Below are 26,109 nucleotides of genomic sequence, written 5' to 3'. Positions count from 1 at the left end.
AACCTGGAAACGCTGAGGTTGCCAGTTCAAAACCCTGGGCTTGCCTGGTCAAGGCACATATGGGAGTTGGTACTACCTGCTCCTCCCTCCTTCTCTCTCTCCCCTCTCTATAATGAATAAATAAAATCTTAAAAAAAAAAAAAAGAGCCCTGGCCGGTTGGCGCAGAGGTAGAGCGTCGGCCTGGCGTGCAGAAGTCCTGGGTTTGATTCCCGGCCAGGGCACACAGGAGAAGCGCCCTTCTGCTTCTCCACCCCTCCCCCTCTCCTTCCTCTCTGTCTCTCTCTTCCCCTCCCGCAGCCGAGGCTCCATTGGAGCAAAGTTGGCCCAGGCGCTGGGGATGGCTCCTCGGCCTCTGCCCCAGGCGCTAGAGTGACTCTGGTCGCGACAGAGCGACGCCCTCTGGTGGGCGTGCCGGGTGGATCCCGGTCGGGCGCATGCGAGAGTCTGTCTGACTGTCTCTCCCCGTTTCTAGCTTCAGAAAAATACAGAAAAGAAAAGAAAAGAAAAAAACTATTTAGTGGGAGCTTAGCCTAGAACTCAAAAGAGGTTTGGACATGGGCCATTGGTTATACTTAAGAGTCACTGGGAATAGAGATTATTTAAAAAATACTGATTCCTGTGGCCTCACCTCCCAGAGTTTAACTTAGTAGGATCTAGGATAGAGTCCAGGAATCTGTAGTGTTTTGTAAATATCCCAGATGATTCTTTTTTTTACTTTTTGATTTTTTATTCTACAGAGAGAGGAGAGAGTGTATGGCATGGGAGCAAGAAGTGTCAACTTATAGTTGCTTCACTTGTTGCTTGTTGTATGTGCCTTTTTTTTTTGTGGCAGAGAGAGGGACAGATAGGGACAGACAGACAGGAAGGGAGAGAGATGAAAAACACCAATTTTTTTGCCTGACCTATGGTGGCGCAGTGGATAAAGTGTTGACCTGGAAATGCTGAGGTCGCCGGTTCAAAACCCTGGGTTTGCCTGGTCAAGGCACATATGGGAGTTGATGCTTCCAGCTCCTCCCCCCTTCTCTCTCTCTGTCTCTCCTCTCTCTCCTTCTCTGTCTCTCTCTCTCTCCTCTCTAAAAATGAATTTAAAAAAAAAATTTTTTTTAAAAAAAAAAAAAGAAAAACACCAATTTTTCGTTGCGGTTCCTTAGTTGTTCATTGATTGATTTCTCATATGTGCCTTGACCGGGGGGCTACAGCAGACCGAGTGACCCCTTGCTTGAGCCAGTGATCTTGGGCTCAAGCTGGTGAGCCTTGCTCAAACCAGATGAGCCCACGCTCAAGCTGGTGACCTCAGGGTCTCGAACCTGGGTCCTCCACATCCCAGTCTGACGCTCTATCCACTGCACCACCACCTGTTCAGGCTTGTTGTATGTGCCTTGACAAGGCAAGCCCAGAGTTTCGAATCAGCAACCTCAGCATTCCAGGTAGATGCTTTATTTACTGTGCCACCACAGGCCAGTCTCAGATGATTCATTTTATTTATTTATTTATTTATTTTAGAGAGGAGAAAGAGAAAGGGGGGAGGAGCAGGAAGCATCAATTCCCATTATGTGCTTTGACCGGACAAGTGCAGGGTTTCGAACTGGCGACCTCAGCGTCCCAGGTCAATGCTTTATCCACTGTGCCACCACAGGTCAGGCCATGATTCATTTTTTAAAAAACTTTATGGCCTGATCTGTGGTGGCACAGTGGATAAAGCATCAACCTGGACCCCTGAGGTTGCCTGGGAGTTGATATTTCCTGCTTCTCTCTTCTCTCTCTCTCTCTCTTTCTCTCTCCTCTCTAAAATGAATTAAAAAAAAAAACTTTATTGATTGATTTTAGAAAGAGAGGAAAGGAGAGTGAAAGGAAAAAAAATTGATTTGTTGTTCTTATTTATACATTCATTGGTTGATTCTTTTTTTTTTTTAACAGGGACAGAGAGAGAGAGGGATAGACAGGGACAGACAGACAGAACGGGGAGAGATGAGAAGCATCAATCATCCATTTTTCATTGCAACATCTTAGTTGTTCATTGATTGCCCTCTCATATGTGCCTTGACCGTGGGCCTTCAGCAGACCGAGTAACCCCCCGCTCGAGCCAGCAACCTTGGGTCCAAGCTGGTGAGCTTTTTTTTTTGCTCAAGCCAGATGAGCTTGCACTCAAGCTGGCGACCTCAGGGTTTCGAACCTGGGTCCTTCTGCATCCCAGTCCGACACTCTATCCACAGCGCCACCGCCTGGTCAGGCTCATTGGTTGATTCTTGTATATGCCCTCACCGGGGATCAAACCTGCAACCTTGGTATCAGGATGATGCTCTAACCAACTGAGCTACCCAGCCAGGGCCCCTCAAATGATTCTGATGTAGGTGATGTGTGGGGAACACTATTTCTAGCCACTATGATATTTAGTTATTGATATAATTCAGGTTGGAGGCTGAACAGAATTCTAGAAGCATTCAAGAAGGATGGAATGAATATTGGGGAACCATATATCTGATAAAAGGTTAATATCAAAAATATAAAGAACACATACAACTCAATAGCAAAAAACAAACAAAAAAACCCAATAATTTAAAAATGGGTAAAGGACCCAAATAGACATTTTTCCAAAGAAGATATACAAATAGATATATGAAAAGGTGCTAAATATCACTAATTGTCAGGGAAGTACAAACCAAAACCACAATGAGATATCATTTCACATCTATTAGGATGGTAATTATCAAAAATATAAGAGAGGCCCTGACCTGATATCTCTGTTGGAGTGTTGTCCCTACATGCCAAGGTTGTGGGTTTGGTCTCCAGTAAGGCTATGTACAAGGATCAACCAATGAATGCATAAATAAGTGGAATAGCAGATCAATGTTTCTCTCTCTCTCTCCTTTTCCTCTCCTTTCTCTCCCTCTCTTTAAATTTCTTTTTTTAAAAATTAAGAAAAATACAAGAGATAACAAATACTGGCCTGGTTGTAGAGAAAAGGGAACCTTTATTCACAGTCAGTGGGAATGTAAATTGGTACAGCCATTGTGGAAAACAGTATGGTGATTTCTCAAAAAATTAAAAATATAGCTACCATATAATTCAGCAAACATTTCTGAGTATGTATCCAAAGGAAATGAAATCAGTGTCTCAAAGAGATAGCTCTATCTCCACATTCATTGCAGCATTATACCCAATAGCCAAGACATGCGTACAACTTGAATGTTCTTCAACAGATGAATGGATAAAGAAAATGTGGTATATATACACTATGGAATATTATTCAGCCATTAAAAGGAAGCAAATCCTGCCATTTGTGACAGCGTGGATGAACCTGGAAGGCATCGTGCTAAGTGAAAAAAGAGAAAGAAATACTTGTGGTATCCCTTTTATGTGGAATCTTTTTTAAAAATGGATTTCATAGGAACAGAATAGAATGGTGTTTGTGAGGGGCTGGAGAAGGGGGACGTGAGGAGATGTAGGTCAAAGAGTACAAACTTTCAGTTATAAGAATAACTTCTGAGGATCTAATGTACAGAAGAGTGACTACATTAATTTCAAGTATTATATACTTAAATGTTGCTGAGAGTAGATCTTAAGAGTTTTCACCATAAAAAAGAAAGAGTTAACTATGTGATGTTATGGGTATGTTAATTATCTTGATCTTGATAATTATTCCATATTGTGTATGTATAACAAAACAGCACATTGTACATTTTACATATATGCAATTATATTTGTAAATTATTCCTCAATAAAGTTGAGGAGATAAAAGAATGGTGTGATCAGTGGTATCAAATCTTGAAAAGTGGTTAAGAAAGGGTCTGAAGCATCCTTTAAGCTTAGCATTTAGACATCTTTTAAAACAAAAAGTTTGCAGACTAATTTTAGATGATGAACTTGTAAGGCTAAAACTGATTTTTAACATTATTATGGACTCATGTACCAGTAGATTAACAGAGACATAGTGAAGAAAAACTGGACTAGAAGTTCAAATATGTCAACCTGGTGCCTAGTCCCCGCTTTGCTATTTGCTAGCTGTTTATCCTTGGTGATGAGTCTCAGTTCTCCAAAGTGGAAATAATATCTTGTATCTACCTCACAGATTTATAAGATGTTTGTGAAACATTGAACGTAAAAGTACTTTTTAAACTCTAAGATAGATTATACTTCTTATTGAAGTTTTATTGATTGTTCTCATAAGAATATTAATAAGGCAGGTAATATTTAATTAAGGCTAAGAATTTTGGGGGACTATGGAAACAATCCACCCATACATCGAGGGCCTGTACAGTCAACACTTCAGTAGAATTTAATAATCAAGAATAAGTAAAAAAAAAAAAAAGAATAAGTAGCTCATTTATAGAAGATCTGTGATATTACATTGGTCTCATTTGGCACTTTCATTGTAATGTTTTATTAATTTTTGATTTCTAATGTGTGTCTCTCTATTTTTTACCATTAAAAGCCAGAAAACACTTTCTACGTCTTCAATTCAAAATGAAATCCCAAAGAAAAAGTCCAAGTTTGAGTCAATCACAACCAATGGAGACAGGTGAGCCAATTGGAGTGTGTGTGCATGCTTCTGTTTGAAATGCATACACATTTCCTGAAACAGGAATACATTTTAGATTATGCCTTGGAGATAGTATATGGTTGTCAGTAAAACCTCTTAGGGTCACTGTGCCAACCACTTAATAATCTTAGAAATAAGCACTACTTACTGATACTTGATTATAAACCTAATCTTGTCATTAAAAGACAGGAACATATAACTGGATTTAACAGAAATCAAATTCTGCAGTCCACATATGACTCCACCCCCCTAATTCTGATAAGTCAAAAGCTGGATGCTTTTCAACATGATCTGTGGCTGTAGCCTGCCCCAGGCAAGGCAGGAGTCAGTGTCAAGAGGCAAAGAAACAAGTTGGGCCTGACCTGTGGTGGCGCAGTGGATAAAGCATTGGCCTAGGATGCCCAGGTTGCTGGTTCAAAACTCCGGGCTTGCCTCATCAAGGCACATATGGGAGTTGATGCTTCTTGCTCCTCCCTTCGCTCTCTCTTTCTCTCTCTCCCTTCTCTCTAAAAATGAAAAAATATTTTAAAATAAGAAAGAGAAGAAACAAGTTGGAGTTAAGGCAGTGTCTAAGGGATGATCTGTGTGCTTCCTTAGCCTGCAGAAAGACACTAGATCAGGAGAGAATAAGATGCATTTAAATATCTTTGTTTTATTTTAAGCCTGTCTAAATGTATGTTTTTATTTCTTTCATCTCTCCTTCTCAACAATGCTTCCTCTTACGAACTGCATTGTCCTAATACCTGTAGCACCCCATCTGTGTTGGTACGGTGGACTGCTTCCCAGTAAGTCTTGGAGTCAACGATTTTTGCTTCTCCAGGCCCAGCATCCTGAAGTGAGACCACCTGACACACTTTCCCTGAAATTCTTGGAAGCATTTCTATTCTGAAGACTCCTCCCAATTTCAGTTCTCCCAGCCAGTGGTAGATTTGGGAGCAGACCAGCATATGGGTTTACTAGGGCTAAATTTTGTTTATTTAAAGGAGTATAAAGTATCTGTGAAGTTTATTCTTTCTCACTGCCTTCTTTATTAACTTGATTTCATACTCTGCAAGGTGTTGTTTTTTCTTTTTTTTTTTTTTTGTATTTTTCTGAAGTTGGAAACGGGGAGGCAGTCAGACAGACTCCCGCATGCGCCCGACTGGGATCCACCCAGCATGCCCACCAAGGGGTGATGCTCTGCCCCTCTGGGGCGTCGCGCTGTTGCAACCAGAGTCATTCTAGCGCCTGAGGCAGAGGCCATAGAGCCATCCCCAGCGCTTGGGCCAACTTTGCTCCAGTGGAGCCTTGGCTGCGGGAGGGGAAGAGAGAGACAGAGAGGAAGGAGAGGGGAGGGGTGGAGAAGCAGATGGGTGCTTCTCCTGTGTGCCCTGGCCGGGAATTGAACCCGGGACTCCTGCACGCCAGGCTGACGCTCTACCACTGAGCCAACTGGCCAGGGCCTGTTTTTTCTTTTAAGATTTTATTTATTGATTTTATGGGGTGGATGAGAAGTATCGACTCATAGTTGCTTTACTTTAGTTGTTAATTGCCTGCTGATTGTATGTGCCTTGATCAGATAAGGCCAGGATTTCAAACTGGTGACCTCAGCATCCCAGGTTGACTCTCTCCACTGCACCACCACAGGCCAGTACTGCAAGGTGTCTTTTTTTTTTTTTTTTTTTTTTTTTACAGAGACAGTCAGAGAGACAGACATGAACAGGGAGAGATGAGAAGCATCAATCATCAGTTTTTTGTTGCGACACCTTAGTTGTTCATTGATTGCTTTCTCATATGTGCCTTGACCGTGGGGCTGCAGCAGACCGAGTAGCTCCTTGCTCGAGCCAGCAACCTTGGGTCCAAGCTGGTGAGCTTTGCTCAAACCAGATGAGCCCGCGCTCAAGCTGGTGACCTCGGGGTCTCGAACCTGGGTCCTCTGCATCCCAGTCCAGTGCTCTGTCTACTGCGCCACTGCCTGGTCAGGCTGCAAGGTGTCTTTTTAACAACTAGCACCATTGATTTTATTTGTTTGTTTTGTTTTGTTTTTGTTTTTGTTTTATTTTTCCGAAGCTAGAAACGGGGAGGCAGTCAAACAGACTCCCGCATGTGCCCGACCGGGATCCACCGGCATGCCCACCAGGGGGTGATGTTCTGCCCCTCTGGGAAGTTGCTCTGCTGCATTCAGAGCCATTCTAGCACCTGAGACAGAGGCCACAGAGCCATCCCCAGCGCCCGGGCCAACTTTGCTCCAATGGAGCCTCGGCTGTGGGAGGGGAAGAGAGAGACAGAGAGGAAGGAGAGGGGGAGAGGTGGAGAAGCCAATGGGCGCTTCTCCTGTGTGCCCTGGCCAGGAATCGAACTCGGGACTCCTGCACGCCAGGCCGACGCTCTACCACTGAGCCAACCGGCCAGGGCCCTTAGCACCATTAATTTTAAACTTCTTTAATTAAACCTTCTGAAATGCTCAACTTAGATATTCAGATTATGTGGGGAGGGACACCGTAAAACCCTTTATTCTCTGAGCAATTAACTGGTCTGACCATTCTGAAGACAGTAGTTGTGACACAGAATGTCCCATCACCTCTGCCAGGTACATGACCCTGCAAAAGCTACTTCAAAGAGTGATCCTTTCTGAATGTCCTGCTTTATCAATGCCTAAAGCCAAGACCCACATGCTTTGGAGTCATCATTTTCTTTTTTTTTTTTTTTTTCATCATTTTCTTTTTTTTTTTTCATTATGACCCAGGTTGTACTTGAGTGACCTGGAAAGAGCTCATTTATCTATCTATCTATCTATCTATATATATATATTTTATATATATATATATATTTTTAAAATTTTTTTAGCTCGATTGAGACAGACAGACAGGGACAGACAGGAAGGGAGAGAGATGAGAAGCATCAATTTGTAGTTGTACCACTTTATTATTTAATTTTTTTAATTCATTTTAGAAAGGAGAGAGAGAGGGGGAGAGAGAGAGAGGAGAGAGAGAAGGGGGGAGGAGCAGGAAGCATCAACTCCCATATGTGCCTTGACCAGGCAAGCCCAGGGTTTTGAACCGGTGACCTCAGCATTTCCAAGTCAACGCTGTATCTACTGTGCCACCACAGGTTAGGCCACTTTATTTATTATTATTTATTTTTTATTTTTTGTATTTTTCTGAAGCTGGAAACAGGGAGAGACAGTCAGACAGACTCCCGCATGCGCCTGACCGGGATCCACCTGGCACACCCACCAGGGAGCAACGCTCTGCCCACCAGGGGGCGATGCTCTGCCCCTCCGGGGCGTCGCTCTGTTGCGACCAGAGCCACTCTAGCGCCTGGGGCAGAGGCCAAGGAGCCATCCCCAGCACCCGGGGCCATCTTTGCCCCAATGGAGCCTCGCTGCAGGAGGGGAAGAGAGAGACAGAGAGGAAGGAGAGGGGGAGAGGTGGAGAAGCAGATGGGCGCTTCTCCTGTGTGCCCTGGCTGGGAATCGAACCCGGGACTTCTGCACGCCAGGCTGACGCTCTACCACTGAGCCAACTGGCCAGGGCCACACTTTATTTATTATTGATTGCTTTCTCATATGTGCCTTGACCAGGGGGTTCCAGCTGAGCCATTGACCCCTTGCTCAAGCCAGCGACCTTATGCTTTAAGCCAGTGATCATGGGGTCATGTCTATAATCTCACACTCAAGCTGGTGACCCTGCATTCAAGCTGGTGAGCCCATGCTCTAGCCAGATGAGCTCGTGCTCAAGTCGGCGACCTTGAGGTTTTGAACATGAGACCTCAGTGTCCCGGGTTTACGCTTCATCAACTGCGCTGCTAACTGGTCAGGCTTATTCATGTTCTTTAGTTTAACCAGTTCTAAAAGTTTACCGTGTGTGTGTGTGTGTGTGTGTGTGTGTGTGTGTGACAGAGACAGAGAGAGGGACAGACAGACAGGAAGGGACAGAGATGAGAAGCATCAATTCTTCTTTAGTTGTTCATTTATTGCTTTCACATATGTGCCTTGACCAGGGGGCTACAGCAGAATGAGTGACCCCTTGCTCAAGCCAGCGACCTTGGACTTCAAGCCAGTGACCTTTGGGCATAAGCCAGTGACCATGGGGTCATGTCTGTGATCCCATGTTCAAGCCAGCCATCCCGTGCTCAAGCCGGATGAGCTCATGCTCAAGCTGGCAACCTTGGGATTTTGAACCTGGGTCCTCTGTGTTTCAGTCCGACACTCTATCCACTGTGCCACTGCCTGGTCAGAAAAGTTTACCTTCTTTTAGCTTATTTTGTTTTTTAGATACTGTCACTCAGTGTTCTGTCCAGTGCTATGGATACACCAAGTGAAAAACTTAAGATTTCTGTTCATAATGTTTTCTTGCATCTGGTTACCAGCAGTGATTGTTTCCCTCAAATAGAATGCTAACCCTTAAAATTTAGGTATACAGTCTTTCAAAATGTCCTCTGGAAATGACCGTTTTTATTCAGTGAGTAGACAGGAGGCAGAAGCAGACTCCCACATGTGCCCCAATCGGGACCCACCCTGCAAGCCCAGTAGGGGGAGATGTTCTGCCCATCTGGGCCACTGCTCCATTGCTCATCAACCAAGTTCTTCTTAGTACCTGAGGTGAAGGCCATGGAGCCATCCTCAATGCCCGGGATCAACTCACTCCAATCGAGCCATGGCTGTAGGAGGGGAAGAGAGAGAGACAGACAGGCGAGAGGGGATGGGGTGAAGTAGATGGTTGTCATAACTGGGAATAAAACCCGGACATCCACATACCAGAACAACGCTCTACCACTGAACCAAATGGCCAGGGCCCGGAAATGATCTTAAAAGATCATTTTTTTCTTAAAATGTACATGCTAATTTGAAATTTTAATTTATCCTAATATAGTAACTTGAAAATTTGAAAAAATTTTCTGCCGTGATAAAATTTTCATACATATATGAGTTCCATTTGAATGTCCTGCATTAGCAGTCTAACAATTTATTCCACTTGTTTGCACATCTTTCTTTTAAAAGTTCATAGCACAAGGTAAATTACATTTTTCCTTTTATTATTTGTTCTTTTTCTTGCTTTTCCTTCACTTTGTTCTTTTACTTTTTTATTGAATTTATTGGGGTTACATTGGTTAATAAAATTATATAGGTTTTTCAAGTGTACAATTCTATAATATATCACCTATATATTATATTGTGTGTTCACTACCCACTATTCTTCCACTTTGAAAACATCCTGACCATCCTTTATTTATTTTTGGACAGTTATTTTTAATGTCATACAAACCAAAACTTAAAAAAAATTTTTTTTTATTGATTTGAGAGAGATGGAGAGAGAGGAAGGGAGAAACAGACAGAGAGAGAGAGACATAGGGTTTGTTGTTTCACTTAAGCATTCATTGGTTGATTCTTGTATGTGCCCTGACCAGGGATTGAACCTGCATTCTTGGGAGATCGGGATGATGCTCTAAGCAACTGAACTACTTGGTCAGAGAACCCAAATTTTTTTACTGACTTTAATTTAATTCTGTACCAAATGTTACCAGTCTCATTTCTGAACTATCTATTCTTATAGGTACTTCTCTTTTTTTTTTCCATTGATTTGAGAAAGGGGAAGAGAGAGAAGCATTAATTTGTCATTTCACTTAGTTCTATTTAGTTGTGTATTCACTAACTGCTTCTCTTCTTTTTTGTGTGTGACAGACAGAGAGAGGGACAGACAAGGACAAACAGGAAGGGAGAGAGATGAGAAGCATCAGTTCTTCGTCTGGCTCCTTAGTTGTTCATTGACTGCTTTCTCATATGTGCCTTGATGGGGCAGGGAGGGGTAGCGGGGGGCTCCAGCTAAGCAAGTGACCCCTTGTTCAAGCCAGCAACCTTGGGTTTCAAGCCAGTGACCTTTGGGCTCAAGCCAGCAACCATGGGGTCATGTCTATGATCCCACGCTCAAACCAGCGACCCAGTGCTCAAGCTGGTGAGCCTGCGCTCAAGCCAGATGAGCCCACGCTCAAGTCCATGACCTCGGGGTTTCGAACCTGGGTTCTCTGCTTCCCAGTCTGACGCTCATTCCACTGCACCACCACCTGGCCAGGTTGAATGCTTCTCATATATGTCCTGACTTGGGGGTCAAAACTGTGACCTCTGGTGCACAGGGTTGATGCTTTATCCACTGAGTCACCTGGCCAAGCTGGCCTGCCTTTTTTTTTTAAATTTAATTTTATTTATTCATTCTAGAAAGGAGAGAGAGAGAGAGGAGAGAGACAGAGAGAGAAGGGGGAAGAGCAGGAAGCATCAACTTCCATATGTGCCTTGACCAGGCAAGCTAGGGTTTCGAACCGGCAACCTCAGCATTTCCAGGTCGACGCTTTATCCACTGCGCCACCACAGGTCAGGCTGGCCTGCCTTTTTAATGAATTGCAATCTACTTTTCTGGTCCCACTCTTTTTTCTTTTTCTTTTTTTTTTAGACAGAGACAGAGACACAGGAAGAGAGAGAGATGAGAAGCATCAACTTGTAGTTGTGTCACTTCAGTTGTTCATTGATTGCTTCTCATACGTGCCTTGACTGGGGGGCTCTAGCCAAGCCAGTGACCTTTGGGCTCAAGCCAGTGACCTTGGGATCATATCAATGATCCTTGCTGAAGCTGGTGAGCCTGCACTCAAACTGGATGAGCCTGTGCTCAAGCCGGCAACCTTGGGGTTTTGCACCTGGAACCTCAGCATGCCAAGTCGACACTATCTGCCTCCTGGCACCACTGTTAAAATATTCATATACAGCAAGAAAAATAAAAATAAGGATATCCATATACTTTTAAATTTATGTTCCAATTTTTTAATTGTTATCTTGTGCCATCTGCATTTGCTCTGTAATTGTTTCCATTGACCTTTCTTTTTCTTTTTTTTTTTTTTTAGTAAATTTATTTATTTATTTTTAATTCATTTTTAGAGAGGAGAGAGAGGGAGAGAGAGGAGAGAGAGACAGAGAGAGAGAAGGGGGGAGGAGCTGGAAGCATCAACTCCCATATGTGCCTTGACCAGGAAAGCCCAGGGTTTCGAACTGGCGACCTCAGCATTTCCAGGTCAACGCTTTATCCACTGCGCACCACAGGTCAGGCAATTGACCTTTCTATACTACTATATTCTCCTCTCATTTAATTTTTAAATATTAAGGCATATTTAAGTATTTTTTCTTCTTTTTTTTTTGTTTTTTGTTTTTGTTTTCTTCTTCTTTATTCATTAGCCTTCCATGTCACACAGAGAAAAATTAATTACTTTAGGGGTTTTTTTCTTCTTTGAGAAAATGCACCAACTCCATTTCAGTCATATTTATTTATTGTTCTATTGGCAATTGAAGAGCACTCTAAGCAATGGGTGATGCCCAGGTTTACCTTGAGGTGTATTGTTTCTAAAAGATATTCTTCTCCTTTCCTTGTAGTTTTATTTTATTCTCCATCTGAAATGTACCTGAAAGATTAGATGTACTCAGTGTGGCCTTTGAGGACAGACCCAGGAACAATGCATACGGAGGCGGTTTTGGGCTTAGCCCAAAAAGGTTGCTCTTATATTTAATATAAGCTTTTGGAAAAGGCAGAAAGCTTCCTAGAGAAGTAGTGAGTTCCCTGTCATTGGAGGTATTTGGAAAGAGACTGCATCTGATTTTCTGCCTTTAACCTACCATCTTTTTCCATTTTGATTCTTAGGAGTTCTTATTAACTAGAAGTTGGAAGGGTCAGGCCCTAACACATAAGATAAACATGACTAGTTCTGTCAACAATTTATAGGAGGAATCCTCTCTCAAGAGCAGGTAGAACAGCATTAGGAGCTTTTGGGAAAACGAGAAATTGTTTATTCTTGCCCATCTATACGCCATTTCATTCGTCAGGTATAAACAGATTCTGTTGTTCAATACCCTTGGTGGGTATTGAAACTAGTTAGTGTGTTATGGGGGCCTTTTAATATTTTCTCCCATATGTCTTGTTTTATTATTTTGGATTTAGTCTTTGTTACCTAGTAAGTTTGCATATTTATCAATTATGAAAGTACTGATCTATTCTTCTGACTTTCTTCTCATATGATTCATGTAGACTGTGTGGGGAATATTCTTATCAATGAACTATTTCTCCCTATTCTAGCCACTGAAATGTTTGACTTAGTAACTGTAAGAAGTATGTCTGGTGGTTTGGCTTGCTGTTTGGAGCTTCCACCTGTGTGAAGAAATGTTGGTTGATGTGATTTAAGATGTAGGACAGGGCGCTCTCCCAGGAGAACCTTTTCTGTCCCCCTTCCCCTCTACTTCCCCCACCTAGCATGGATCTCCTAAACTCTAAGGGTCCTCAGGAGACTTGCAACCGGGGAGGAGTGGACAGCAGCAGCTCTCCCAGGGCTAACCCCCTGATCCTGTCCCCTAGGCCCCTTTTCTCTGATTTCCCAGTGCCAAAGCAGCCCCATAGAGGCTTTCCTGTTGCTTTTTCTCTTCTGGGCCCTCCCTTGTTTCACTGCCCCCACTTGACTAAACTTACTTTCAAAATCACCTGGACTTTTTTTTTTTTTAACAGAGACAGAGAGAGTCAGAGAGAGGGACAGATAGGGACAGACAGGCAGGAACAGAGAGAGATGAGAAGCATCAATCATTAGTTTTTTGTTGCGACACCTTAGTTATTCATTGATTGCTTTCTCATATGTGCCTTGACCGTGGGCCTTCAGCAGACGGAGTGACCCCTTGCTCAAGCCCGCGACCCTGGGTTAAAGCTGGTGAACTTTTGCTCAAACCAGATGAGCCCGCACTCAAACTGGTGACCTCGGGGTCTCGAACCTGGGTCCTCCACATCTCAGTCTGATGCTCTATCCACTGCACCACCGCCTGGTCAGGCTCACCTGGATTTTTGTTGTGAAATTTTTTCTGCACAAAGTCAAGAACCCATGCATTACTGGCTGGCCCTAGGCAGACCGGAAGGGCCATGACTCTTGCCCAGTAACATTACTTATGTGTAATAAAGCCAATAAATATCACATTTACTTAAAAATAAAGATGTAAGAAAGAACCAACAGCAAGGGGGAACTAGAGTGATTGCTGTATTGATGGGGGAGTTAGGAATCAATATTTCAGAGTCTGCTTAGGTAAAACAGGTTTGTATTTTACTTTAAAAGGTTGTCCTGGGAAAAGTAAAGAGCTTCCTATTGGAAGTCTCTAGAGAAGGGCAAGATTTGACCCTCTTAGCAGTGATTTCTTAACTTGTGTAGAGTCTAAAACACCTCTGACCAACCAATAAGAGCTATAGATCCTCACCCTAGAAACCACCCATTGTATGTATACACAAAATTGTACATACTATTTCAGGGGTTACAGATTCCCTGAAACTGGTCCTGGATAGGAGACTACCAATAGGACAAGAGTTAACCTGGCACTTCAACGAAATGAGATGCTCTGATATTGTCACTGGGAGGAAAGGTTGGGGTTGACATGGGAGTGTGCCACCTCTTTTTTCCTTTTCTAACTAAGTATCACAGACTACTTGATATTAGAAGTGACCATCAGTAGGCTAGTTGTATTGAAGGGAAAATTGGCTTCCTTCCTATTATCTTTTAAAAAGGACTGATAGTTCCTGGGCTGGAATGCAGCAATTTCCAGCAGCTGCACCACAACACAGTGCTTTCAGACAGAAAACAAGGAATCAAAAGAGGAGCTCTGTGGGAAGCATTAAAGAAAAATGCACGTGCCTGACCAGGCGGTGGTGCAGTGGATAAAACGTCGGACTGGGATGCAGAGGACCCAGGTTCGAGACCCGAGGTTGCCAACTTGTGCGCAGGCTCATCTGGTTAGAGCAAAAACTCGCCACCTTGGACCCAGGGTCGCTGGCTCGAGCAAGGGGTTACTCAGTCTGCTGTAGCCCCACGGTCAAGGCATATATGAGAAAGCATTCAATGAACAACTAAAGTGTTGCAATGCACAACGAAAAACTAATGATTGATGCTTCTCATCTCTCCGTTCCTGTCTGTCTGTCCCTGTCTATCCCTCTCACTGACTCTCTCTCTGTCTCTGTAAATAAATAAATAAATAATCTTTAAAAAAAAAAAGAAAAAAGAAAAATGCACGTGCCTACACTTGATCATTGGTCCACATTCTAGGGAAATTAATCACAAAAATATGACTTTCACCCATGAATAATTGGGGATCTTCAGTGAACCTGAAATGGAATATCCTTGGCTCTTGTGAAATGGCATTTATTTTAGTCTTGAATGGTGGAGAAGAGGCTTCAGGAATGCTATGAGTTAGGGCTTGGGTTGGTAAAGTATCTGATGACCACTTTGCCTGTGCAATTTAGTAAAGGCTGTTGAGTCTGACGGGTATGGAGCATTATGCTTAATGCTGGAATTCAAATATTTGCTCCTGTCCTTGAGTTTGCAGGCAAGTGCCCTACAGTGTGTCATGAGGTAGAATAAAGTTAATCAAGCATTTATCTCAGTTTGTTGCATCTTGCTTCCAGGGGTCTCTTCAGTTTGGCTCAAATAAACTCATAAAAATTCAGGAAAAAATGTTTATTCACCCAAGTTATGATGTTTTTCCTTTTCATTTTTCCACTTAGCTTTTCCCCAGACCTGGCTCTGGACTCCCCAGGCACTGACCATTTTGTCATCATTGCCCAACTGAAGGAAGAAGTAGCCACTCTGAAGAAGATGCTGCATCAAAAGGATCAAATGATTTTAGAGAAAGAGAAGAAGGTACGGTTTAGTTAATGCACCTTAGGCCAGAATGATACAAGGGTAAGCTATGTGGAATAGAGCTTGATGCTAACTTGTTTAACTGGTATTTTTCGGGTACTTAACCATTGATGCTTTGAGAGAGATCCAATGGCAAGGTTGGGGTTTCCTGGGGAGAAGCGTGCTATCTGCAGAGATGACCCATGGCAGGGTATTACCATAATGAATCTACCTCGGTCAAATGGGTTTAGAAAGTCGATCTCCTCAGCATGGGAAGGAGCTTCACTTCTCAGGGAGAACTCACAATGACTATGCTTACAGAGATGATGTGTACAACTACAGTGCTCCCTCTTAATTCACAGTGGGGCGTGTAACTGAGTACTACTTTTCTCAGCATGAGCTTCCTTGGAAGGTTGTAATCAGAAGTGCTGAATGAGCATGTTGGGATAGGAGGAGGTAGTTATGTAATTGGAATTTTTAATGCTCTCAGGCTAAGAGAACCTGATGCCTTCATCTCTGTAATTGGGATGGCATGTCCATGGGACAGTAATACTCAAAATATGTGGGCCAGGTTTCCCTCATCCCTGGACAGTGTTCAGGTAGGCCTTCCTTTATGACTCTTGTGTCACTTTGCTTCCATTGCTGACAACTCCCTGCCTGAGTCACCCACTCTTTAAGCACTTTAATAGTAAAGTCTTATTCTGTTCTAAGAGTTATCCTCCCTCTTTAAGGGAACTTTTTACATTCTTGTTCTGATTCACGTCTAGTATTTCTTATTTTCACGTTCTTAGAGAGTATTTCATTTTTGCCTTAATATATTAATAATAATAATTGCTAACTTCTGTTGGATGCTTACTGTGGGCCTGATTCTATTCTACGTGCTTTATATATATTAACTCATTTATCTTCATAACAACCCTTTGAGGTAGGAATTACTGTCATCATTTTATAGATGAAGAATGCCTCCAATATTTTTTCTTTTAGGGTTCCAATCCCTTTAACTAGCTGTTTTTTTCCCCCTGAACCTTTTTGTTGTCTTTTGTCAAGTTTGGAATTCTATTATTCATTCCAGTGCCTAACAAAGACATTTATAACATTAAAACCTTCACATGCAGTCTTTCAATCTAATTTCTACCTTTTATAGATGAGGAAATGGACCTAAAGAAAGTAAATGACATGTCTAATTCACACAACTAGTAAATGGCAGAACAAAAGAAAGAACTCAAGTCTTTCCCACTGTACCATTCTTCCTACCATGCTGTGCTTTTTTCTCCCAGTAAGGTGGCGATTCATGGGAAGAGACCAATATTCTTCTCACTTTGCTACATGACTGTCAGATGAAAATGGACTCAAGTATATTTTCTTCATGGACTAGATCAGAATGGCACAAAATAATGACAACAAACACTTGTTTCTAAAAGGAGCAAAACAGTAGATTGTTCTTTTTTTTTTTTTCAGAGCCAGAGAGAGAGTCAGAGAGAGGGATAGACAGGGACAGACAGACAGGAACGGAGAGATGAGAAGCATCAATCATTAGTTTTTCGTTGTGCATTGCAACACCTTAGTTGTTCATTGATTGCTTTCTCATATGTGCCTTGACTATGGGCCTTCAGCAGACCAAGTAACCCTTTGCTCGAGCCAGCGACCTTGGGTCCAAGCTGGTGAGCCTTGCTCAAACCAGATGAGCCTGTGCTCAAGCTGGCGACCTCGAGGTCTCAAACCTGGGTGGTCAGCATCCCAGTCCGACGCTCTATTCACTATGCCACTGCCTGGTCAGGCAGTAGATTGTTCTTTATAACTTTCAGTATCAAGGTCACACTCCTTGGCTTGGAATGGAGGCTCTTTTGTGCCGGGCCTGCTTATCTCTAGCCTTATCTTCTGCCATTCCCCATGCTCGTCAGTCATTAGCACAAGCTCTCTGTTATCTCATACCCTCTGTCTCTGCCCTTGCTGTTCCCTTTGCTTGGGTGCATTTCTTTTTCCCTCATGTTCCAGTTGTTGCTTGCACCTCAAAACTCAACTCACTCACACATCATTTCTGTGATATAAGTGTCTCTTCTCTGTGCTTCTTGAATAACATTGTCCACAGAAGAGGGCCTGGTTTGAATTCTAGTTCTGCCACTTGCTAACATGTGTTATCTTTTGGGCACATTACTTAACCCTTTCTAAGCCTTGGTCTCCCCATCTATAAATGGGAAAAATAATAATATTCCCCACAGGGTTATCATAGCATTGAATAAAATAATCAGTTTTTTTGGAACAGGGTAAAATTCAGTAAATGAAAGCAGCTGTTATTCTCATAGCTTCTCTTAAACCATCAGTCAAAGTGTATTATAATCACTGATTTATTTGGCGGTAGATATTTGGAGGTATATAGGAAATCTTGAAAACCTTCTAGTGGTTAAATATCAGAAATACTACTAAAAATATTCAGGATTTTGTGTAATTTTCAGGAAATCTTTAGAAGCAATAGGATATGGAATTCTCTGGCTTGGATTTAGGTATAGATATTCAGAAAGGCCCTGGATTTCATTAATTTGGGGGGATCATTTAGCTCTCTGGTACCAAAACATTTTTTATTGCATAGAAATTTCTTCTGGTTATTCTGCCTTTTTCCCTCAGATCACAGAGTTGAAGGCTGATTTTCAATACCAAGAATCCCAGATGAGAGCCAAAATGAACCAAATGGAGAAAACCCACAAAGAAGTCACAGAACAATTGCAGGTGATGACTGCTTATTTTATGGGGGATTCTTGTATTTAGCTGATTGTATTTTAAGTCAATGTCTCTTAGATTTCTTTTTTCTCCCAAGTATTGACAAATGATTTTAATCTACTTTATACATATGTTTTATTGTTTCATTCTTAGACGTGTTCTGATCTTCTCCCCTCAAAAACAGTGGAATTAATAAATGTATTCTTTGATTTTGGGATAAACCAGATGTGATTCCAGGTGTCTGAATCATAAATTCTGTTTATCTAGCACACTATGGTGCTCCGTGGTTTGTTTGTGTTGCATAAAGCATCCATTTGTAACAGGATCCCAAGAGTGAAGTACACTGATTAACCTCCAGCAAATATCTTTTTTCCCCTGAACCTAGCTCTAGAGCTCTCTGTTGTTTTCTCTAAAATTTGTTCATCTCTTCTTGACCCTCTATATCTGCCTTAGCATTAGCAGCTGTATGAAAAATGTATTCTGTCCCGTTAAGACAGTCTTCCTGCACTGATTTTCTTGAACAGTAGTAGAATTGTACTATATATATATTTTTTTTAATTTTAATTTTATTTTTTTTAGGCCAAAAACAGAGAGCTCCTGAAGCAAGCAGCTGCTTTGTCCAAGAGCAAGAAGTCAGAGAAGTCAGGAGCTATAACCTCTCCATGAGACACCACAAGGAGGCTCCCAGCAACAGCAAGTGGATTCTTGGGTTAGGGTTGGCAACTTGGGAACTGCAAGCTTTCTTAAGAAATCTCTGTTTTATTACAATTGTCCTTTGTGTGATTGCAGTGGGCTGAATGGAAACACCTGGTTTGTACTGTGTTATGACCGCATGCTTGAATGTTTGGGGTTTCAAATCTTTTTCTCTCACTCTCTCACACTCCCAATTCTCTCTTCCCTCTTCCCCTTCCTCCTCTCAGTACTACTAGTGTTCTTTCTCTCTCTCTCTCTCTCTCTCTCTCTCTCTCTCTCTCTCTCTCGGTACTATGCTCTTCTTCTTCCTCCTTCTCTTCTTTTTTGTGGTGGTTACTGCTCAGTGTTATGTGCAGAGTTGTTTTTTTTTTGTCCATCATTGCACCCTGCCATACCCATGAGCAAATAGTTTGGCATTAATTTCATATCACTGCCACCCTCTGAACTTTGAAAACTGCCACCTTAAGACTTATTACAATGGATGAGGCTTTCTCTCTCCAATAAACCTTTCGCTTCAGGGTATACTCTTGGGTTTTTTTCCAGGTATATTATGTACGAACTTTGTACTATGTATAGTCAGAGTTTTATTTATTTTTTAAAAAAAGAAACTTTCTTGATAAAGGAATAATGGTAGCCTAGTTTGTTCTTGTAAAAGTGATGCCTCTTTTAAAAAAAGTCCTACCCTACCTTTTAGTAAAAGAATCAAATCTTTTCTTTCTTGTTACCTTGGAGTCTTAAAAACTGATTGTTAAGGTGAAACAATTCAATGCATAAGTATGGAGTTAAGTGCCTTTTGGAGGGTTTCTTGGAAGAGCATTTAAGAAGATACTTAGGGAGATAGCTAAGATTTGAATGGTCTGTCTTTATAAGTAAGGGCAGAAAGAAAGGTTGTCCAGGTTGTACTGGACACTTCCCTCCCCTCCCCTTCCTGATTATTTTTGTGACTGATTTTAAATTCTCACACTCACACTGCCACTTCTTTTTTTTTTTTAATACCCTTACTTGTTTATATCAGTTGTCATACTTGGCCGTTGTCAGAGAACAGTTGTTTTTTTCACATGAGCAGATTCAAAATGGGATAATATTTGAACCACAGAGCATTTGGAGGGTCAATACAAGCTGCACAAGTGTGAACTTGATCCTGATTGAAAGAAACGATAACCCTGTACCTTCTTGCCACTCCTCACCTACTGCAGCCTGTACACTCCTTGCTTTGAACAGAAATGTATTGAAAACAGGTGCTTCTTAGAAGCAGTTGGCCTTAGCCAGAATTGTTCATGTCCTGTTTTCCTTTCTTGATTCAATAAGCAGGCACATGGATTTACTTTTCTAGGAGAGCGGATAAGTTTGTTATTTCTGGCCACACTCTCAGGTCCTCTATGTGATATTTGTGGAAGAAATAGAGATGTGTAGTGTGCCATGAAACAGTAAAACCAACTACTTTGGAATCATTAATGCAGGGGGTGGGTACTTGAGGTAGAGGTAATCATGAGGGTTGGTGGCATTTGTACCTCAGGCTACCAAAATTGTAGCAGTAAGTTTAACTTGCTAGACATTTCTTGGAGGCAAACACAAGTTGTGATAGTTCCTCTCATAAGTGGAGCCATGCACATAATGAGATGTGGAAATGGGTGGCTTCCTTCTGATAAGAGAAACAATGGACCATGTTGTTTCTATATCACTCTAGTAGGGGATGTAATTTGTCCTTCCAAGCAAGGGAAAAGGCAGTGCTAAATAGTTTTATAACTTTTTGAATAAGAAACTTTTAGATAAAGTCAAACTGTCAGATAATATTTTTCAGCTGCATATACATTGTGAGGAAAAGATTGCAAAAAAAGTCATGGTTTTTTTTTATTTTAAAAACTTGAGAAATTCTGTTACATGAAGTGACAATACAAAAACATACTTAGTTTTGTACTAAATCTTTTTTTAAGGTCTTGGCACTTAATATAAAGCAAATTGACACATTTTCTAACTTTCTGCAAGTTCTAAAAAGGGAAGGAAGAAACCTCAGTCTTGGAATTTTGGTTTTTAAAAATCATGACACTAAAAAAAAAAAAAAAAAAAATCATGACACTGTTTTAACATGAGATTGAGTAGCAAACTTTTGGTAACAGCTTTTGTTTATTTGTATGTTTGTAATAATGAACATTTTAAACATAGGAATGTTTTGGTTTGTACAGACTTTGACAAATGTGTGTTAATAAAAATTCATATTGACTCATGTAATTGTTTGTTTTCCTCATTTATTTATGGCTGGTTCACTAATAAAACCTATTATCCCTTTCAACTTAGAAAACAGTTTGTCTTGCTTGTCAGTTTAAAAAATTGAAAGCCTAACTTTGTTAATAGGGAGTTTCATATCCATCAGAGAATAAGCTCATTCTCTTCCTTTTCCTTTCCTTTTTCCTTTTTCCTTCCTTTCTCCTTTTCTTGAGGGGAGATAGACTCCTACATGCACCCTGGCTGACATCTACCTGGCAACCCTCATCTAGGGCTGCTGATTAAATCAACCAAGTTATCCTCAGTGCCTGAGGCCAACACTTGGACCAACTGAGCCACTGTCTGTGAGAGGGGAAGAGAGAGAATGGGGAGAGAGAGGAGAAGAGAAGCAGATGGTCACTTCTCCTGTGTGCCCTGATCGGAGATCAAACCTAGAACATCCACACACCAGGCTGACGCTCTATCCACTGAGCCAACTGGCCAGGGCCTAAGCTTATTATCTTATGTGATTTTATTTATCCAGTTTAGGTGCTTGCTTTGTTATAAACACTGTGCTAGGCAATGAGGATACAGCAGTGGAGAAAAACAAGCAAGTTTCTGTCAGGGGGCTTCTATTTAGTGGAATATTGGATAACACCATTGTTTCTTGATTTTATATTTTTTTATATAGTTATTATTCAAAATATAATATTGGATGAATCTTAATAAGGTATGAGTAAGTTTTTTGAGATGCCATCTTAAGGAGAGGAATGTATTAGTTTGAAACCTTGATTGCTAGTAGTTTAAATTAATACAGGTGTAGCCTGACTGGTGGTGGTGCTGTGGGTGCTGTGGATAGAACATCAACCCAAAATGCTGAGGTCAACATTTCAAAGTACATCAGGGTAGCCAGTTTGAACCAGAGGTCACCTGCTTGAGCAAGGGGTCATTTGCATGACGAGGTCATCATTTTGAACCTGAGGTTGCTGGCTTGAGCAAGGGGTCAGAAGCTTGGAACCTGAGGTCACCAGTACTATCCCCAGTCAAGGGGATAGTACTATCCACATTCAAGAAGCAATCAGTGGCCTGACCTGTGGCGCAGTGGATAAAGCGTCGACCTGGAAATGCTGAGGTCGCCGGTTCGAAACGCTGGGCTTGCCTGGTCAAGGCACATATGGGAATTGATGCTTCTAGCTCCTCCCCCTTCTCTCTCTCTCTCTCTGTCTCTCCCTCTCCTCTCTAAAATGAATAAAAAAATAAAATAAAATAAAATAAAAAAAAGCAATCAATGCAGAACTAAGTGGAGCAATGAGCTAATTCTTCTCCCTCCCTCCCTCTTTCTGCCTTCCTGTCTTTCTCTCAAAATAATAAATAAATAAAAACTAGCTTTTTTTTTTTTTTTTTTTTTACAGAGACAGAGTCAGAGAGAGGGATAGACAGGGACAGACAGGAATGGGAATCAATCCTGTCTGTCCCTGTCAAAGGTGTTGCACATTGCTACACCTTAGTTGTTCATTGATTGCTTTCTCTTATGTGCCTTGACCGCGGGCCTTCAGCAGACCGAGTAACCCCTTGCTCAAGCCAGCGACCTTGGGTTCAAGCTGTTGAGCTTTTGCTCAAACCAGATAAGCCCGCACTCAAACTAGCGACCTTGGGGTCTCGAACCTGGGTCCTCAGCATCCCAGTCCAACGCTCTATCCACTGCGCCACCGCCTGGTCAGGCATAAAAACTAGCATTCTTTTTGAAAATAATAAATAATAGATACCTTTCAGGTAATGTTACTGTCACATCGTAATCATTCTATTTTGTAGACTCAATGACTTTTCTATAAGATATTTATGATCTAAATGTGTTCTTCCTAAAATTCATATATTGAAATCGCGCCAAACACAATACTGTTAGGAGGTTGGGGCCTTTGGAAGGTGTTTAGGTTCTGCCTTCATGAACGGAATTAGTGCCTTTATAAAGGAGGCTCCAGAGAGAGGTTCCCTTGCACCTTCCACCACATGAGGACACAGCCAGAAGGTGCTGCCTATGAACTATAATGAGGATCCTCAAAAGGAAACCATGCTGGCACTTCGATCTCAGACTTTCTAGCTTCCAGAACTGGAAAAAATTTCTGTTGTTTATAAGTTACCTAGCCTGTGATATTTTGTTACAGCCGCCCCAACCGACTAAAACAGTAGACTGACTATATTTATGACCACCTATTATTGTGTGAATTATCTTATACATTTATTCAGCCTTATGCATTTGAGCAATAAAAAAGATCAAACCACTGATACATGCAACATCATAGATAAATCTTAAGAACAGCATGTTAATTGAAATCAAACACTAAAAAAAAAAAACACAAAAAAACCCCCCAAAAAACCAAACACTAAAGAGTAAAGTATGATTTCATCACTATGAAGTCCAGGAACAGGCAAAACTAATTTATAGTCAGAAAGTGATTTCTGGGGATAAGTGGAATTGATTAGAAAGAAGCATAGCTCAAGGATACTTTCTGGGGTGATGATGAAAATGTTCTATATCTTGGTTTGGGTGATGGTAACATGGATATATACAAATGTCAAAATCCATCAAACACTTAATATCTGTGCATTCTATTGTATGTCAATTATAACAGTTCATATAGAAAAGTGCAGCTTAGCTTTGCACAGTGGCAGTAGCCAATGAGGTTTATCTAATTGAAAAAAAAAAAAAAGAAAAATGCATCTTAGTCCTGAAAAATGCTATTATGAACATACCTGTACTTGGTTTTTGGAACACATATGTGTGCATATCTGTTGAGTATATGATTAGGAATCGAATTGCTGGGTCATAGACTATGTATGAATCACAGCTCTGCAACTTAATAGCTGTATGACATTGAGCAAAGTACCTAGAGCCTAGAACACCAGTTTCCTTATCTGTTACTAAGATGATAATCTCATCTTTTAAAAAAATAATATTATTTATTGATTTTAGAGAGAGAGGAAGAGAGAAACATGGATCTTGTTTATGCATTCATTAGTTAATTCCTATGTGTGCCCTACCGGGATCGAACTCACAACCTTTGCGTATGAGGATGATGCTCTAAACAATTGAGCTCCCCAGATGAATTAATCTCAACTTGATGGGTTATCAAGTAACAAAAGAAAATAATGCTGAAAACTGTATTCTCTAAAATCACAGATTTCAGAAAACTAGCTTGTTAAAATATCAATAAGAATGGAATACTCCACTCTTGCCTGCAGGATCTGAGTTATTCTGACACAGAGAAGCAGCCTCAATTTCCAACCCATGTGCAAAGCTGCAGATAAGATGTTTCCAGATACAACATTCCACATTTATCTTCACCTCGTAGTTTCCAAGGAAACAGGATCTTGTGTCCTCTTATAAGCACAGGCCTGATGAGAATCCCTTTACAAATAGCCTAATGTGTTTTAAGGCTATATCAAAACACCACTTCTTTGAAATTTTGCCTACATTCCATATTTTCCTTAAGTCCTGGAATAACAATCTTTTCCTATGCTTTGTGTAATGCTCCGTGATACCTCTGGTGTGCAGTCTCCCTTACAGCATTAAGTTAATAACCATAACTTTGTCAGACTGTAGGTGGTCTTTATCACATGGGCTTTATCTTGGAAATTGCTGATAAATATTTGTAAAATTTGTTCACATTGCCTGGGTAGGCATTTAAGAAATGGAAGTGCTGACCTGTGGTACTGCAGTGGATAAAGCATCGACCTAGAATGCTGAGGTCGCTGGCAGACACCTGAGCTTGCCCTGGTCAAGGCACATACGAGAAGCAGCTACAATGGGTTGATGCTTTCCACTCTCTCTCTCCTCTTTCTAAAATCAATAAATAAAATAAAAAAGATTTTTTTATTATTCATGTGTTAATTCGTTAAATGTTCATTTGACATCTAGTATTTGCAAGGGACAAATGTATTGCTATGAAAGGATAGCACAAAATAGCACAGGACACAAATGGATAACCACTTTTTATTTTAGATGGAGAGAGAAAATATTGATAACAACCGCCATGTCTTCAATTCCTAGGAGAAAAATATACCTTTACTGAGCTTCACTTTACACAGAATCAAAATGAAAATATTCTCAAGACCTGTACCTTTCTATAGAGAAAGAAATGCTCTCAGAAATGCTCCAACAAAAAATAAGAGATAGACTAGCTTACAAAAGCTCTAAGGCTGAATGCAGGTTCATTTACCCATTTGGGGTCCCCTTCCCATGGGCAAGCAGCTTCCTCTCTTAGCCATTCCCCAAAGACTGCAAAGCAGGCTGGGCGGGGCGGGGTGGAGAACGTAGGAACAAACCCTGCCAGTTCCCCTTCGTTTCTCCCTGTCTTCATCTCCCAAACCAAAATCCTTCCCATGTCTTTGCGTTTTACCATGCTCACAAAATTCAGTCTTCTGGAACACTGAGGTCATACACTCCAAATTACTTAAAAATTATTTAAAAATTTGGGGGTCTAGTCCTCCAAGAAATCTTGGTTTGGGATATAGATGAAGAGGCTCCTTAGGAGGGATTTAGATGAAAAATGAATGTGGGAATATAAGAATGCATTTTAAAAAAGTAGTGAGGTGACAATGGAGTTAGTGTTTGGGTTTTGCAGCCAAAGGTCAGAAATAAAAAATTAGTCTCTGTGGTCTTAATTTTCTCAATTTTAAAAGGAAAAATAATAACGCTTACTTTGTTACTTTATTTTACGCTTTAAAAATCGATTGTTCATGATCTTTTCTGAAGGTAAGATCTAATTAGAACATGGTCCCTTGCTGTGAAAGAGCTTATGAACAACTGAAATCCAGTGACGACTCACATATACTATGTGCTCGATAAATATTAATAGTGTTTATTGTTTTGAAGAGGGGTGGAAGGAGAAATGAAAGTGGTTTGTAAACCATAAAATACTCCGCACATACTAACAAAGACACATAGGATGGAAGTAGAGTGAAGAATTTCAGGAGTTTGATTAAGGATTTTAGTTTCAAATACTGCCATATTTGGGTCTGAATTCTCAGAATAGAACAGAATAGGATGTTAGCGCTGAGATCATCTGGTACAATTTATGCTAATCGAAAATTCTTGCCTTCTGTCATCGTGCCCCGGCGAGAAACAACACCGCCCCCTCAATTCTTCCAATCCCAGTTCCTACAATGTGACGTCATCGCTCCGCCCTGCATCCCAAGAGCCGAGAGTCCAGTCTCTAAGCTACAACCCCTACACTAGTTCCAGCAGCGCAGGCGCACTATGGGGCAGGGCGAAGCGAACGCGGGCGCGCTGCGTGTGGGCGGG

At 41.3% G+C, this 26,109-nt stretch overlaps 1 protein-coding gene across 2 annotated transcripts in view; it reads left to right on the top strand.

Moving 5' to 3' along the window:
• Nucleotides 1–19,025, top strand: part of FAM76A (family with sequence similarity 76 member A) — a 38,688-nt gene extending 19,663 nt beyond the window's left edge. Inside the window, exons 6-9 of one of the 2 annotated variants that reach the window (XM_066269947.1) lie at nucleotides 4,434–4,520; nucleotides 15,083–15,218; nucleotides 17,820–17,921; nucleotides 18,492–19,025. In XM_066269947.1, coding sequence (XP_066126044.1) covers nucleotides 4,434–4,520; nucleotides 15,083–15,218; nucleotides 17,820–17,921; nucleotides 18,492–18,578 — 412 coding nt within the window. In that variant the 3' untranslated portion in view covers nucleotides 18,579–19,025. The remainder of the gene's footprint in view (nucleotides 1–4,433; nucleotides 4,521–15,082; nucleotides 15,219–17,819; nucleotides 17,922–18,491) is intronic. The other variant, XM_066269948.1, reaches the window with a different exon arrangement.
• The last annotated feature ends 7,084 nt before the right edge of the window (nucleotides 19,026–26,109 follow it).

This window comes from Saccopteryx bilineata, chromosome 3 (genome assembly GCF_036850765.1).
Source record: "Saccopteryx bilineata isolate mSacBil1 chromosome 3, mSacBil1_pri_phased_curated, whole genome shotgun sequence".
Lineage (NCBI taxonomy): Eukaryota > Metazoa > Chordata > Mammalia > Chiroptera > Emballonuridae > Saccopteryx > Saccopteryx bilineata.
This window is presented reverse-complemented; position numbering and strand designations above follow the sequence as displayed.